This window comes from Temnothorax nylanderi, unplaced genomic scaffold (genome assembly GCF_030848795.1).
Source record: "Temnothorax nylanderi isolate EJ_2023f unplaced genomic scaffold, tnyl_v1.0 TNYL_tig0145_pilon, whole genome shotgun sequence".
NCBI classification, from domain to species: domain Eukaryota; kingdom Metazoa; phylum Arthropoda; class Insecta; order Hymenoptera; family Formicidae; genus Temnothorax; species Temnothorax nylanderi.
The window spans coordinates 430142-444464 of NW_027249207.1; the positions used below are offsets into that span (position 1 = coordinate 430142).

Here is a 14323-nt window from a genome sequence, read left to right on the forward strand (position 1 = left end):
GTCGCAATCGGTATTACAGATTTCCTAACCTTGTACGATAATCTTTTAACGTTTTATTTTGCTATTGTTGACAAAAATTTAAATTTTCCAAAATTGAATTACGTACATTTTCAATAGGAAACTATATAACTGGAGGGGGAAAGAGAGAGAGAGAGAGAGAGAGAGAGAGAGAGAGAGAGAGAGAGAGAGAGAGAGAGAGATAAAAATATAAAGAGAGAGAGAGAGAGAGAGAGAGAGAGAGAGAGAGAGAGAGAGAGAGAGAGAGAGAGAGAGAGAGAATCTAAATTTCAAGAATTTAAAAAATTTTAAATCTAAGGATCTATGTATACTGCAAATTTAAACTCTGAACTATTAATATAAGCTCCTGTCTCTCTATATTTTTCAAGTCTATAATTCTTAGGTGCACATGCACATGCATAGATACACTTTCTGCATTCAGAGGGAATTTAAAATTCAAATAAAGAAGTAGCTGCGCACTTTCTACACCTGAAACGAGATAGGGTGTATAATTAGAGAGTGTATGTGAGTGAGTGAGTGTATATCATACGTATGTGTATTCACATACACAATAAAATCTCTTTTTGAAAACTAAAAATATATATTATAAAGCGATAAAGCAATGTAGATGGACTATGTATACGAAAGATTTCATATTAAGTAAAGATTGAGGGAAAAGAATATGTATTTAGGCGAAAGAGATCTTGGGTGCTGATTTTTATCCTCTTAAATGCAAGATTTTTAAGGGCATATATAAACTTTTTATCATTTCTTTAGGTTTATTTCATTCGAATAGGGTTTTTATTTTTATTTTATCTTATTTGATTCAAGGTTTACTTGAAAACTTTTCCTTGATTGAATTTGCGTCCCTCTTTGTCTGTGCCAGTCCAACTAAAATATTGCTTGACCAACTCCTTTGTTTCTTCTTTAGATGGATCAAGTTTTGTCCAACTGTAAGATTCGTAATCCACTTGCCAATCTGGACTCAGCTAAAAAAAAAGAAATGTATATTTACTTTTTATTCACAAATATTCTTTACACACACACACACACACACACACACACACACACACACACACGCACGCACGCACGCATGCACGCACACACGCACGCACGCACGCACGCACACACACGCACACACACACACACACACACGAAGAGTACAAGGGAAAACTACTTTTTGTCAAAATTGATCTAATCATGCTATCTTGTAGCATTTTTAAAGAACTTTCATAATCCTTATCTGTTTTGATAAAAAACAGTTACAATTCATTGGAAATAAAGCCGAGATGGACCGTGCTGGAGAAAAAACGATCATAATCTACGCACTTGTGAGGAAGAACTATCAGATTCCAACATACAATGTAAACACTATGCGTTCTTATATTCTTACATTCAGTACTTTTTTCAATAACTTGCTAAAGATATCTGATGTCTTAAAACTTAAAATTGCGTTTTTCTCGGAATTACTCCGAATGGATATTGATTGTTTTTCTCCTATATCCTTCATATATTCATTCAAACTATGCTTGCACAAAACGTACCGTAAAAACAAGATCTTGTCCCCGCCAGACCCAAATGCCACTGATCGTATTGTCGTTATCTTTCCCGAATATACAGGCACTAGCAAATGCACGTTTTCTCAACGAATATAACCGCTGGTACATACCACTGATTAAATTGCAGGACATGAAAACCTACACAACCACAAGAGGAACATATGTTAATTAAGTATACAATACTTTTCAATTCTTCAAATATTTCTCAAACAAGTACCTAAGCATACCTTAGTTAGTTCATTATTGTACTTGTATTCGCTGAGCCAAATACTATAATTTTCCGAGTCAAATTTCTGCCAGAAATAAGGAATCGATTTAGATTCATCTTCATTGGAGTAAAATCGTTTAAAATCATCAAGGTCAAACGAGCTTTTAGGCATCGAAGCAAACGGATTCTGCTTTTTCGGCTCGGCAGCTAAAGCCTCTTCCGTTGCGTCGGCTTCGTCTTCTACTGCTGGGGTTTTCTCTGCTACAACTTTAGATTCTTTCTTCGACTCCTTGGGTTCTTTTTGCTCCTTCGCTTCCTTCTTGGACTCTTTCTTCTTTTTTTCTATTTTCGAACTCTGTATAAGGTAATTTACGATGTATTATATATAATCTTTACTGTAACACGCACACGCGCACACACACATACACGCGCGCATTAATATAGTTTATTAATAACCTTTCCCTGAGTTTCTGCCTTAGGATCATATTCAATAGTCTTATCCGCCAGTTTAAAGGCACCAATTACAGCAATGGATTCAGGTTGATAGATGACCGTTTGAAACCATCGATTTACATTCTGATAAGGCTTACGTAGCTCTGGTTCAAGAATATATTGATACAAATGCAGCAATGTCATAGCTACACAGATATCCGCCAGAGTCAATCGTTCTCCCACTAAGTAAGTCCGTGTAAGCAAATGAGAGTTCAAAGCAGTGAGTGCTTTATTTATGTCCTCCTTAGCATGCTCCACAGTCTAAAAGGAATCATATAAATTTAATCAACCAATGTTATATTAGCGTTTTACATTATAATTTTATTGTGTGTGTGTGTGTGTGTGTGTGTGTGTGTGTACACGTGTGAGCATAATTGGTATAATTGTACAAAGACAAATGTATATGCGGTATTGTAAAAGCACATGCCATGTATATAAGCATGTAAATATAATACGCATATAAGTTTAATCTACCTCTCTGAGTTACAAAAAATGGCTATGTAATTACGCCAATTTTGCCTTTGAAGGAGGATACATGTATGCAAGATCAAATCAATGATGTGACTAATACAGAAAAAATTTTTCAACAATACCTGTTTATGATATGGCATTATTCCAAGTAAAGGAAGTACCCAAGAGCAGCTGGCAGGAAGAATTTCAGAATCAGCAAAGCCTAGCCATTGGATAACCAACGAGCGTTCAATATCAGTTTTTCCTCTTAATTGTTCATTAGCCACTATAAACATGGCATATGTTTTATAAATAAATAACAGAAGAAAATAAAAAAAAATATATATGTATATATAATTTTTTTTTTTTTTTTTTTTTTAAGGAGAAATCTCACCATAATAAGCAATTGCATTGCTTTCCGTGATATATGTTCCATCACATGTTTCAAACGCTGGGACCTTAAAAATTGTACAAATGTTGAAATGTTTTCTATCATTACAATATTATAATTTGTACAGGTAGCGCAACTGAGAAAGGTGCTTGTATTCCATGTTACTATAATAAATTGACAATTTATAAACACTTGTATATAAAAACTTTCTCTCTTTTTCTCTCTTTTCTCTGCACCCTTCTCTGCTGCTCTCCTATTCTTTTTCCTTTACTTTTTCTTATTCACTTTCAATATAAAAAATTAATCATTGCATTATTCTACTTGATCTATTATGCAAAGTTGAATAAAAGACATTCCTATAATGTGTAAGAATATTAGCATCAATTTTTATTCCAACCATACCATATGTGTGAAGCGTTATATTTTTATATAGAATACTCTAAATATGAAAATCATGAAAACAGTTGGAACGTAAAAAAAGAACATTATCTGGATAGTATTTTACAATAATTTGTTATAAATCAAAAGTAGCAGTAATAAAGTATTTTATAGCTTCTCGTCATATGTGACAAGAGGAACAGCATGTCAACTACACGTACTGCACATAAAATAAAATAAAATAAAATAAACAGATTCATGAGAAAGTCGAGCGAAAGTAATCGTTCGCGAATGATTCTATTTACCTTTCCCAACGGAAACTTCTTCAGAAACGCTTCGCTCTTGTTGGTCTCGCCGAAAACGAAGTCTTGGGCAACTTTGATCTGGGTGCCGGAGAACTGAGCCGCTATCAGAGCCTTATAGGCTCGGAAATTTTCCGGGTACGTGTAGAGAATCTGGAAAAAATTCACAGTGTAACGGATAAGGCATTATGTAGGCTTCGTTTTCCGACAATTTGGCGCCGGCGTTGGCGCGCCACGACGCGGATGCTGACCGGTGAAAAACCGCGTGAAAGCTACTTACTCCGGACACCATTGTATCAATTTTTTTTCATTTGGGTTAGATCCCTCGGAGATGAGGGAAATTAAGTGCCTTCTAGCACCACCTTAGGGCTATATGACACTGTGTATATGTATTATGAGTGTACGTGTAACTGTGTGTTTATGTCCGCGATGTAGTGAACTCGGTATGCCGTAGGTGCGTTAGGCCCAAGGAATTGCGCGGATCACTTCCCCCTGCGGCCCCATTGTATCAAGTCACGAGAAGAGGAAGTACACAGTACACAAGGAAGTAGAAGGCCGGTAAAGATCGCCCTACTTGAACAAACGCGCATCGCGAAGTACGTCAGGCTGCCTTCACATGCGGCGTAAGATGCGTACGCCAGCGTACGCGTAACCTGCGTATTCTAGTAATGTGCCAAAACTTACGCCATTTAGGCCCAGTTCAACAGTGGCTAGTTAGCTTAACTAGTAGTTAACTCTCACTCTCTGTCTCTTTCTAACCTTTGAGGTTAGAGTAGTTACGCTAACTATTACCTACTAGTTAAGCTAACTGGCCACTGTCAGCCACTGTTGAACTGGGCCTAAAAAGTACCCAATTCACATGGAGCGTATTACAATACAAAGTTCAGCGAGTGGATCTAAGATGTTCTCTGCATCTAGCATGAAAGATTATAAAATTTTGTTGTAACAATAAAGTAAACGTCGATTTTGCGTCTCCACGATAATATTAATTTTCTAAAATATTGATTTTTATAAATTATAAAATAACATCTTATTAATTTTATAATATTGATTTTCGATAACAAAGCCGTACAAATTACTGTAAAAGGTGTAGGTGTAGAAGAGTGAGGTGTAGCGTGTAGAATGAAGCCGCTACAACCGCTCGCGGCGAGCTCGTGAAATTAAATGTAGCGTATGAATCGACGAGTCGGACTGTTTCGTGGAATTTCGATTTTTATCTTTTTTTTTCTAGGCAATTCGAGATAGCGATGGACGATGAGTGTAACACGACGATCAAGGAAACGTTCCAGGAGCCACGAAAAAGATTCTGGCTGGTAAGTATGCCGGATTTATGCTCGGTATTTTACGAGACGATGTCTGGAGCGACCGGCTGACTTGTAACCGACATTCGAATATCAATGTCATTAATGTCAACGCGGGCCGCGTGTTTCCCCCCTTGAATTTTTCAGTCGTCGCGATTAGAATGACACCGGTGTCACGTATACGTGATTGCGGCACCGGTATTTATTACCGTTACATGCATTGTTAGACGACGACGAGACGAGATTGCTCTTGTCGCTGACATTGACTCCCGACGTCTAAACGTCAAGATATTTTGCTACAGAGACCGAGGAAACGGCTGAAGAGCGACGCGATAAGCGTCAGCTCGATGGACATATCTATGGACTCCGACACAAGCAAGAAGAAGAAGCGTCGCAGAATCACGGAGGTCGCCAGTAGCATATTTTCCTCTTCTACTGCGGCGAATAAATCGGGAAACACTCTGCACAGATCCTTCACGATCCAACCGAACTCCTCGGATCTGTCTATCATCGAGGACGAGGCAGACACGAGGACGTTACGCAAAAAGTAATCGCTTAAAGGCATGTCTCGACTTAAGAGGAACATTCTCTTAGAATAAACCATGTCCTAATTTCAGATTGAATAACGCTTCTGAGAGCTGTAACAGTTTGGCAATCAGGAGTTGGATGTCAGACATCGCGCAGCCACATGGCAAGGAACGATTGAACAGTGTATTAAGTCGAAGTGATATCAGGCGGCAAGAAGCTATTTATGAGTTATACTGCGGCGAAAATGTGCTACTGAATGAGCTCTATATGCTGAGAGACTTCTATTACGAACCAATGTCAACCACCGAAATCTTCAACTCCGAAGAATTATCCACACTCTTTGGCGATCTCATAAATCTCATCGAGATACACAGTAACTTGAGGGACGAATTGTTCAAGTTACGGGATAGATATGGGTTCACAAATGCCGTGGGACCAACGCTATTAAATTGGGTAAGTTAATTTTCTTTTTTTATTGATATATTTCATTGTGCGCCATGGATCAACATTTGCTCCACATCCTGAATAGGTGCACAATTGCACAATCCCTAACTAAAAAGGCCAGAGATTTCTGTCAGGGTCTCCTACTCTTAGCTTACATAAATTACGAATTTAAAAATCTGTATGTGAGATGAGGGATTGAAGTCAAGATTCTGAGTCTGCTACTCCTATATGGAATCCCACTTATGTGTGACATTAATTTCATTGTGTTTACAGCTGTCTACGTTAAAGAAACCATATCTGGAGAGATGCAGAACATTGGTTTGGGCGAGGCATTTACTGGAGGAGAAGAGATTTACTAACAAGAGATTCCAGTCGTTTCTAAAAAAGCGCCTAGAATCGCCACATTCCATTGACCTGTGGACTTACCTAGACGTGCCACGCTCAAGAATCGTGAAGTATCCGCTATTAGTGAAAGAGATTTTAAAATACACGCCTGCTACCGATGCGGATCATTTACCGTTGAAAGAGGCGAGCAACGTGCTGTCCGATTTGCTGAAGGATATCGATCACATTATGGGCGACGCCGAGTGCAAGCTTGCTCAATCAAAAATAAACGCGAAAATCGAGCACGATGCTGAAAAATGCATCGCTAACGCCACAGAGTTGATTACGGAGGGTCAGCTTAAGGATACACGTGGAATAGTAAGTTTCATATCACATTCTTATAGAAGATATATAACACGTCTAGATTTTATTTAAATAGATTCTGTAACCTGACTTAATATCTTTGCAGAAATATCATTGCTTTCTTTTCGACACTTGCTTCGCGATAACTCGTCCTACACGACGCATTAGTAAAAAGTACAATCTACTCTTTCCCGTCATACCCAAGGAACAGATGTATGTGCAAGTAGAAGATAAAAATACCGCAGAAATCTGCTTCAAGATTGGAGAATTTTCTTTCATAATGGAAGACGGGCACAAAAAAAGACACTGGGCTGATTCGTTCAACAAAATACACTCTAGATGCATTCCAGATAAAGTATTTAATACCGACGACAAGGAAAACTTGTTGGATAACACAAAGTTATCAGTGTCAAATAATTGCGTCACGAGGACATCGATATCCAGGAGAACTTCCACAAGCAGTATAAACGATAATCTATTTTCCTTTTCCATAAGGAAAAGTCTACTTAAGCAAAAACGCAACAGTATTGGATATATATAGTAAAAGTTTATTCACGAGCTTTTATCTCTTCAAAAAGAAGCACTCTTGGTGGTATATTAGTACAAAAATCTCAAATTAATATAACGAAAATTATTCTTATCTATGTTGCAATCTTTCTTCACGAGACTTGTTTTTATAATAAAAAATTGTCAATAACTAAAAGTTTTCAAAATAATAATATATTACACATTCCAACATAAGTAACAGTGATAGAAAGATTCGATTTATTTATGTTTATATTTAAATGAAGCAGTTAACACATTACATTTACGAGGTCTGCAATGACCTCGTGCTAAAATTTATTGATTTATATCATAAAAGTTGATCTTAGCTTTCCAAGAATTTAATCCGCATTGATATTCTCCGATAATTAATTTTATTAAGAGCAACTTACACGTGTGTGTATACATACATGCTGGAAAAAGCATGGCCTAAAAATAATGTAATATATATGTACAAATGTTATCAACTATCTCTCAAAATATTCACGGGAAGTCAGTCTTTTATATCAATAGTTATATGCGTTCATTTTGTATTAGTATATATTTAAATGGTAAATGGAATTTATATACACATTTTTTGCAATAAACTAATAAAATATGAAGTGGCTTTAATTTATATCGATAGATGTTACACCTATTTAGAAAGATTTTGATAACACAATTTATAAAATTTTTGAAAAATAAAGAAAAGGTAATAAGGATTATTTAGTTCAAATTCAAACAACATTGTACTTGATAATGTAATAATGATGTCTGAAAGTTGGTCTATTAAATTCGGTATATTGTGAATAGGCGAGATGTAACCTTTTTAAAAAACAATCAAAATTTTTTCAATAATGACTTACTTTTTAAATTCTTCGGAAATTCAATCATTATTCTCTATTCAATCCTTTATTAGACAAGGATAATCTTATGATTTAGTAGGCTTCATCGAGTTTCCGTCGGGATAACGTTTCTTGAAGGCTTTAATAAGTTGCGGATCAATCAGATGAACACCATCCACTTGGTTGCCCAGCGTAATCCAGTTGGGCTGTACATTATGCGGCCGACCGAACAATTCGATCTTTCTGGTGCCGGGGCTCATGCGCTCGATGATGCCATAGATCTCGTCAGGTTTGTGGCTAGTGGCACGAACCTCGGCGACGATCACGTCACTGTCCAATCCTCGATTGATGCGAGGATTGCCCTTCATGCCGACCAAACAATGTTCCTTGCCGTGGTTCAGCCAATGGCCCGTCCTACCGGTACGTATTATCCTTTGCAGCTGATTAGTTTTCACCCAAATGATCTCGTCAACCCTCTCGTAGCCCCATAGCTGCAGACATTCCCTCCCCAGCTCCATGGCTCTGCCGGTCACCCAGAGAAACAAGAGTCCTTCATCCTGCAGGGCAGGGATGCCCAATTGCCTCATCTCATCGTCCGACATGGTACCGTACGGTAACTCCATATGAATGTCCCACGGTGGGTCGGCCATGATCACGGCAAACTTGCCAAGAACAGTCATGTCGAGGTAACGCAAGTCACACTGGATCCACTGCGGCGGATACAGAGTCAATTCGCTACCTACGTTGCTACTGCTACTGCTGCCGTTTTTGCTATCTAAGTTTAACGTCTTGGACGCGGTATTGCTCGGACTATCGGAATCGTTGATCTCTTTCGGTTGTGCTGTAGGACCGTCTACTTCATAGTGAACATATCTGTAAGAAAAAAATAGATATCTTTAGTTCTAGGTCTTTTTTGGCTTAAAAATAGAAATAGCCAAGCTATGTATGATTTATTTAGATCTATACCATCTACGGATCAATGTCGAGTTACAATTATCCGTGCCAGGAAAATGCATTTGATCGTACATTGATAAATGGTAGCATTTTTCACTTACTTGCACGTGTCCATGTGGAAGCAGGTATTGAGAAAACTACAGTCCCCCAAAGATTCATCTGTGTGACTCTGTATGATCTTCTTAAAATGCAGCTTTTTACATTTCTCTGCGAATCCCGGACCGCCATTCAATTTCATACAGTCTACTTTCGTACCATGTGGACAGAACTCCATGACTTGAGCACCTCCCTGAGAACGAAATCGTTCCGCCAGCGACTTCTCCTTGGAAGTCTGTTTCGACAGTAAGTCTAGGATCTGTTCGCCGACCTTCTTGCTCTCCTTCTCTCTGATAGTCGGCATTGAAATCAGGGACATAATGTCTTCGGTGTTCTTTTTGTCCACTTTTGCCTGTTTCTCTGGAGGCACGTGATCATTTAATTCGGACATTTCTATGCTCTCCGCATTCTCCGTGTCATCAGACTGGGACTGACATGACGATTGAGACTCTGTCACCGACAACACTGTATATCCAAACACTCCATTCTCTGTGACTTCTTTGATTCTAGAAATATACATAAAGTATTTTCTTATATTAAATATATTACATACCAACACAGAATAGTATATAGAACATAATAATTCTTACTAACTTAATTATATCTTGCACAGCCAGCTTTTCCAGAATCTTATGAATGTCCGAAGAGGATACGTCGGCATTGAGATTCTTACGCAGCTGGTCTATCAAGTCTGCAGATGTTATCGGTAGACTAGGCAGGGACTCGTGCAAGATGTAAAGTACATCTCTCTCATATTCACTATGATCCGAGCGTGAAGATGCATTGGAATCTGTAACAGGTTCGAGACATTAAAGTCGAGAACAAATTCCTTCTCGTCGCACATTACAAACGTTAACGGTAATGTAATCATAATGGTATGCTCGTTACCAGGACACGCCGACTCCGCCGACAGGGTGGACGAAACCGGCGTAGAAGTGAGCGTGTACAATTCATGCCTCTCGCGTTTCCTCTTCTGTAATTTCTCACGATAGCTGTTTCTCTTTATCTTGATCGCTTGTATTTCCTCAAAGGCATCCGACATGGCTCGGGTAGATTGTACGCAAAAACATACTTCCTTATGATATGTGAAAGAAAAAAGCGACTGCGGATCAGATGGGGCACAGGCTTTTAGTTATTTTCTAACCTATTATCGGTTAATTCAATATCGTATTACTTATTTTATTGTAACTTTTATTAATTAACCTCTCAAACGTCACAGATATTTGTGTATGTAGGAATAATCGTATACGTCCACATGACATTCTCAATAGACTAACATCCAGTACTACCTAGTACTGCAACTGCTCAGTCGGTAGCAGCTACCCGCTACTCCTCGCAGAGAGGACTGATCCGTATCCACAGCCACAGCCACACAACGATCCTACGATTCCTACGGAGTGTCGGAGTACGGACTCGAGACGTCTGCCTAGCTAGCCCTCCCTCCCCCTCCATTTAATCAAAATTTAGAATAAATTATATAATAATGCTGTTTATACGCTCTCCAAATAATCCATCTCCATACGAAAAAAATCCTTGTGCTTGTTTCGTTTAATCAACAAAAAATTATTTTTAATAAGGGGCTGAATAAGGGGCTATGAGTTTGTAACGTACTGTAAAGTATATTAGCTTTCAGAAAAAATTTCGTATCAATGATTCTATTTTAAAGCGCCGCGATCGAATTGACAACGTTCTTTCGTTTTCTTGCTAATAAATCTGCAAGATAAGAGCACGAAATACGAAGCAATAGGCTCGTTTATAGAAAATTTTGTGAGCAAAACAAATAATGTATTTGGGGAATAAGCAACAGAGAATGTTTTATAATTTTTAAGTATCTTGGCGACGGTTCAATGTTTTTTTTATGGTATGCGCGATCACCGCGCGAGAACGATCGCGAAGAAGCTTTAAAAATAAAAAACGATACAATTTAACGTAAATTTTCTGTAAAGTAGAGGTTATGAGGAATAAAGAAGCACATGTGCAAGTAAATTTTAAACATTTACGACGAATTACGTGCCTGTTCTTTAATAAAAAAATGGAATTGTATTCGTGGACGCACATTTGAGATTGTTAATTCGCACTCTCGACGTTCATACGCATTTCGAAGCAAGCTCGCTCCCTCGTTCGCGATCGCGACAAAGTCGGACAAAGTGAGAATGCCGAACCGGCTAAACGCGCGATCGTTCTCTTTAATCACTCAATTGATTATTTAATTCCCGCATTTAACGAGAGGTTCAAGCTATTTATTGAAGCGTCTTTCCGCGCGATTCACTTATTCGAAGTGGCAATCGAAACAAAAGCAAGAGACGCGAATTTCGAGGTTACCGTCTCACTGTGACACGCGGGACAACGATTCTATTAAAATTCGGATATATCGCGCTTCGAAACACTTATTTCTCATGTAAAATTCACTCACCGATCGCCGGAGCACTGCAGGAGATCCGTCAAATCACAGCCGGAAGGGTGACACGTACGGAGTCCAGCACGGCGTTTGGCATTCATTTCGTCCAGCGACAGCATCCCACTCGTTTCACTCGACACAAAAAGGAACGGAATATTCGGCGTACGTTCACTTTGCAACACTCCGTAACCGGATTTCTTTTCGTTCGCGAGAAAAGAATTACACGAGCGACAACGTTTCGCGATCCGACGTTGAACGTGTCGCGTATTACTAGCAACACGCACAGTCGGGCGAGAGGTCGAACGTGATTGGCTCGTGAGTCGAGCCCCCGGATCTGGCCAATCACGTTCCGCCGCTCCGCGCCGCCGCGCCGCCGGCGCGGCGGCTCGATGCGGTGGCGTACTAGGCACCGCGCGCGCGCAGTCCCTACTAGCGGCGCGACCGTTGTAGTTGAAAATGGCGATCTTGAAAATTGGCGTGCTTTCGGCGTTGTTTCTGACGATGAGCGGACTTGCCACTTGCTCCCGTCAACGCTCGGAGTTACTGTTACCTGCGTAACAGTGCGTAAGTCACTCAACTATCATTCTTTCGAGGAATTTCGCACGGGTAGGAAGTGTTTGTGCTCCGCGCGCGCCCGTCACCGTGCTCCGTGCTGTTTTCGAAACCCGCTCGTTTCGGTGATTGGCATTCCTGCTTCCTGGTTTCGCGGGCCGCGGGAATAATCGCTACGCGAGTAAGCGAGTATCGCGCGCCGTGTGCCGTGTGCGTACAAGAATTTGCGAGTGTGTGAGGTGTTTATGACGGAATGAACGTGTCGCGCGAATCGCTCACTCGAGACGTCGAGGCGAAGGTATGTACGGCAATTGTGAACGATTTGCTTTGCAGTTTCGCCTGTGATATTCGCGAGTGATAGTCGCTCGTCCCGTCATGTCTGGATTCGCGAAGTGCGTGGCATTCATTTATCTCGTGTCGTGCTTTGAACGCTGACGTGCCGGAATATTGTCGTGTGCTTTATCTCCGATTCTCTCCGTAGGGAAAAAGGGCTGAGTGATATTGTCGTGTCAAGTGATTCCGGTGATTCGATCGGTGATAACGGAACGCCCGTGATACATCGCCCGTTCGTGTGAATGCTCCATAATCTCGATTCTCATATATCTCGCGTCGCGTAAGTTAGCGGCCGGCCGGCAGTCACGATTCTTATCGTCGTGCATAATAATGCAGTTTTACTTTCGCGGGATTTACGAGTTTGGTACCGTACTGTGCGTGCGATATTTAATTTCAACAGCGTATCTCTGATTAACGAAGTGCGTGTCTTTATTAACAGTCCGCTCGACTTGCGTAGTATCGCGCCAAGTGGCCAAGTTGCCGACATCTCGGAACATTTCGTCGCCCATTAACAACGTAACGCCGGCAACGCGGTGATGAACGCAGAACGAATCGGAGCAATCGCGGCGTAGCGACTCCTTCAAATTTGCACGAAAAATCTATGTTACCTGCTTTTATATTACAGAGTAAAGTACTTCCTTCCCGCGGGTACGACCTTGGCGAGGTGGGAAGGCCCAGTACCCAGTACGAGGATTTTACCCAAGCAAAACTCTTGTTCTGCTTGGATAAAAATCCAAAGACGGGGAAGCTAACGTACCCTCGTCCGCCGATTTACAATAATTGAATGAACGAACCGCAGCCGGTTCGTCGCGTTTGCATCGGGAGTGCCGCTCATAAGTAATCGGACTAAAGGACTTTTTTAAACGGGAGTGCCGTACAATATCGCGCGAGAAAGACTTTTAACAGAAATTAGTCCGCGCGCGATTGTAGTTTGTCATCCGCGAGTGTTTCTCGCGAATGTCCTGTGCGGTGAGAGGAGGAAGCCTGACGTCCTGAGAGGAGGAGGAGGCCTGGGAGAGGCATCGAGGCACCGGCGGAGCAACCTTGGGGTGAGTATCATCTCTTATCTGCGTAAAATTAACAGTTCTTTTTTATTTATTCGAATTGTTTTATCTCGATAAATTAAAAATAATTAGAGAAAAAGATTATCTAAAATTTTACTCTTGTAAAGATCGTTTTCGGTAAACAGATAATTGTATTGCTAAATATTTTATTGAAAGACAAATTAGTTGCGCGTAAAAATTATCTTTTGAAATATTGATCATTTTGAACGCTTCTTTAATTTGAATCTTATGTTTGTATGTTACAGTATCACCGTAGCTACGTGGCTGAACAACTCCGCCCGTTGCACATCGGATTGGTGAGTCAGAATTTTTTTTATTGAGGTAACGAATCTACGATTAGTCAGATATAGAGCCATTGTATCTCGGAACATATCGAATTACGACAATAAATTATACTCTAAAAATATTACATCTCGTAGATTTGTTGTCTTAAAATGGATGGGCTAAAACTAATTACGGAAAATATTTAATCTTGGTGTCAGTTGTTTATTGATTTATTGTGCAATTGTGCTTGAGGAGATACTCGCACACTTTGCACGCACGGAGCTCGCGAAGAGCTCATTATCATTCATCAAACTATGTTGACGGTCTGCCGCGTTCTGTATAAATAATAAGCTTTTGAATAAAATTTTTAAGTACATGAGAAATTAAATTTTTCAAATTTTGTTACATAGATTAATTCTACTTTGAGTAATAAATATTTTAGAAATACAAGAGACAAAAAGTAAAATAATCCTCTGACAATTAAAGTAATGATTTTTGTAATATAAAATTTTTATTTAGATTCCTTTATATATAAAGAATTATTTTTGGCACTATTTT

General features: G+C 39.7%; 2 protein-coding genes across 8 annotated transcripts; one reads left to right on the forward strand and one right to left on the reverse strand.

Annotated features, from left to right (window-relative positions):
- Positions 1–38: 38 nt before the first annotated feature.
- On the reverse strand, positions 39–11530 carry Mettl3 (methyltransferase like 3). 6 transcript variants are annotated; one of them, XM_071714716.1, is made up of 9 exons: positions 4058–4199; positions 3781–3930; positions 3101–3164; positions 2850–2992; positions 2221–2517; positions 1784–2119; positions 1542–1694; positions 835–986; positions 39–486 (listed from the first exon to the last, which is right to left on the reverse strand). In XM_071714716.1, the coding sequence occupies exons 1-9, from the start codon at positions 4067–4069 to the stop codon at positions 447–449; spliced, it is 1347 nt and encodes a 448-aa protein (XP_071570817.1). In that variant the 5' UTR covers positions 4070–4199; the 3' UTR covers positions 39–446. The 6 variants fall into 6 exon arrangements, with proteins under 6 accessions (XP_071570817.1, XP_071570819.1, XP_071570816.1 ...); XM_071714718.1 differs by lacking the exon at positions 39–486 and having other exon boundaries at positions 700–986; XM_071714715.1 differs by lacking the exons at positions 39–486; positions 835–986; positions 1542–1694; ... (3 more) ...; positions 3101–3164; positions 4058–4199 and adding exons at positions 8126–8977; positions 9160–9660; positions 9749–9944; positions 10043–10229; positions 10444–11530 and having other exon boundaries at positions 3795–3930.
- On the forward strand, positions 4783–7882 carry LOC139777347 (rho guanine nucleotide exchange factor 3). Of its 2 annotated transcripts, XM_071714719.1 has the most exons (6): positions 4783–4943; positions 5009–5090; positions 5381–5625; positions 5696–6059; positions 6324–6752; positions 6844–7882. In XM_071714719.1, coding segments are annotated over exons 1-6 (1557 nt in total). In that variant the 5' UTR covers positions 4783–4941; the 3' UTR covers positions 7279–7882. The 2 variants fall into 2 exon arrangements, with proteins under 2 accessions (XP_071570820.1, XP_071570821.1); XM_071714720.1 differs by lacking the exon at positions 4783–4943.
- Positions 11531–14323: the final 2793 nt, after the last annotated feature.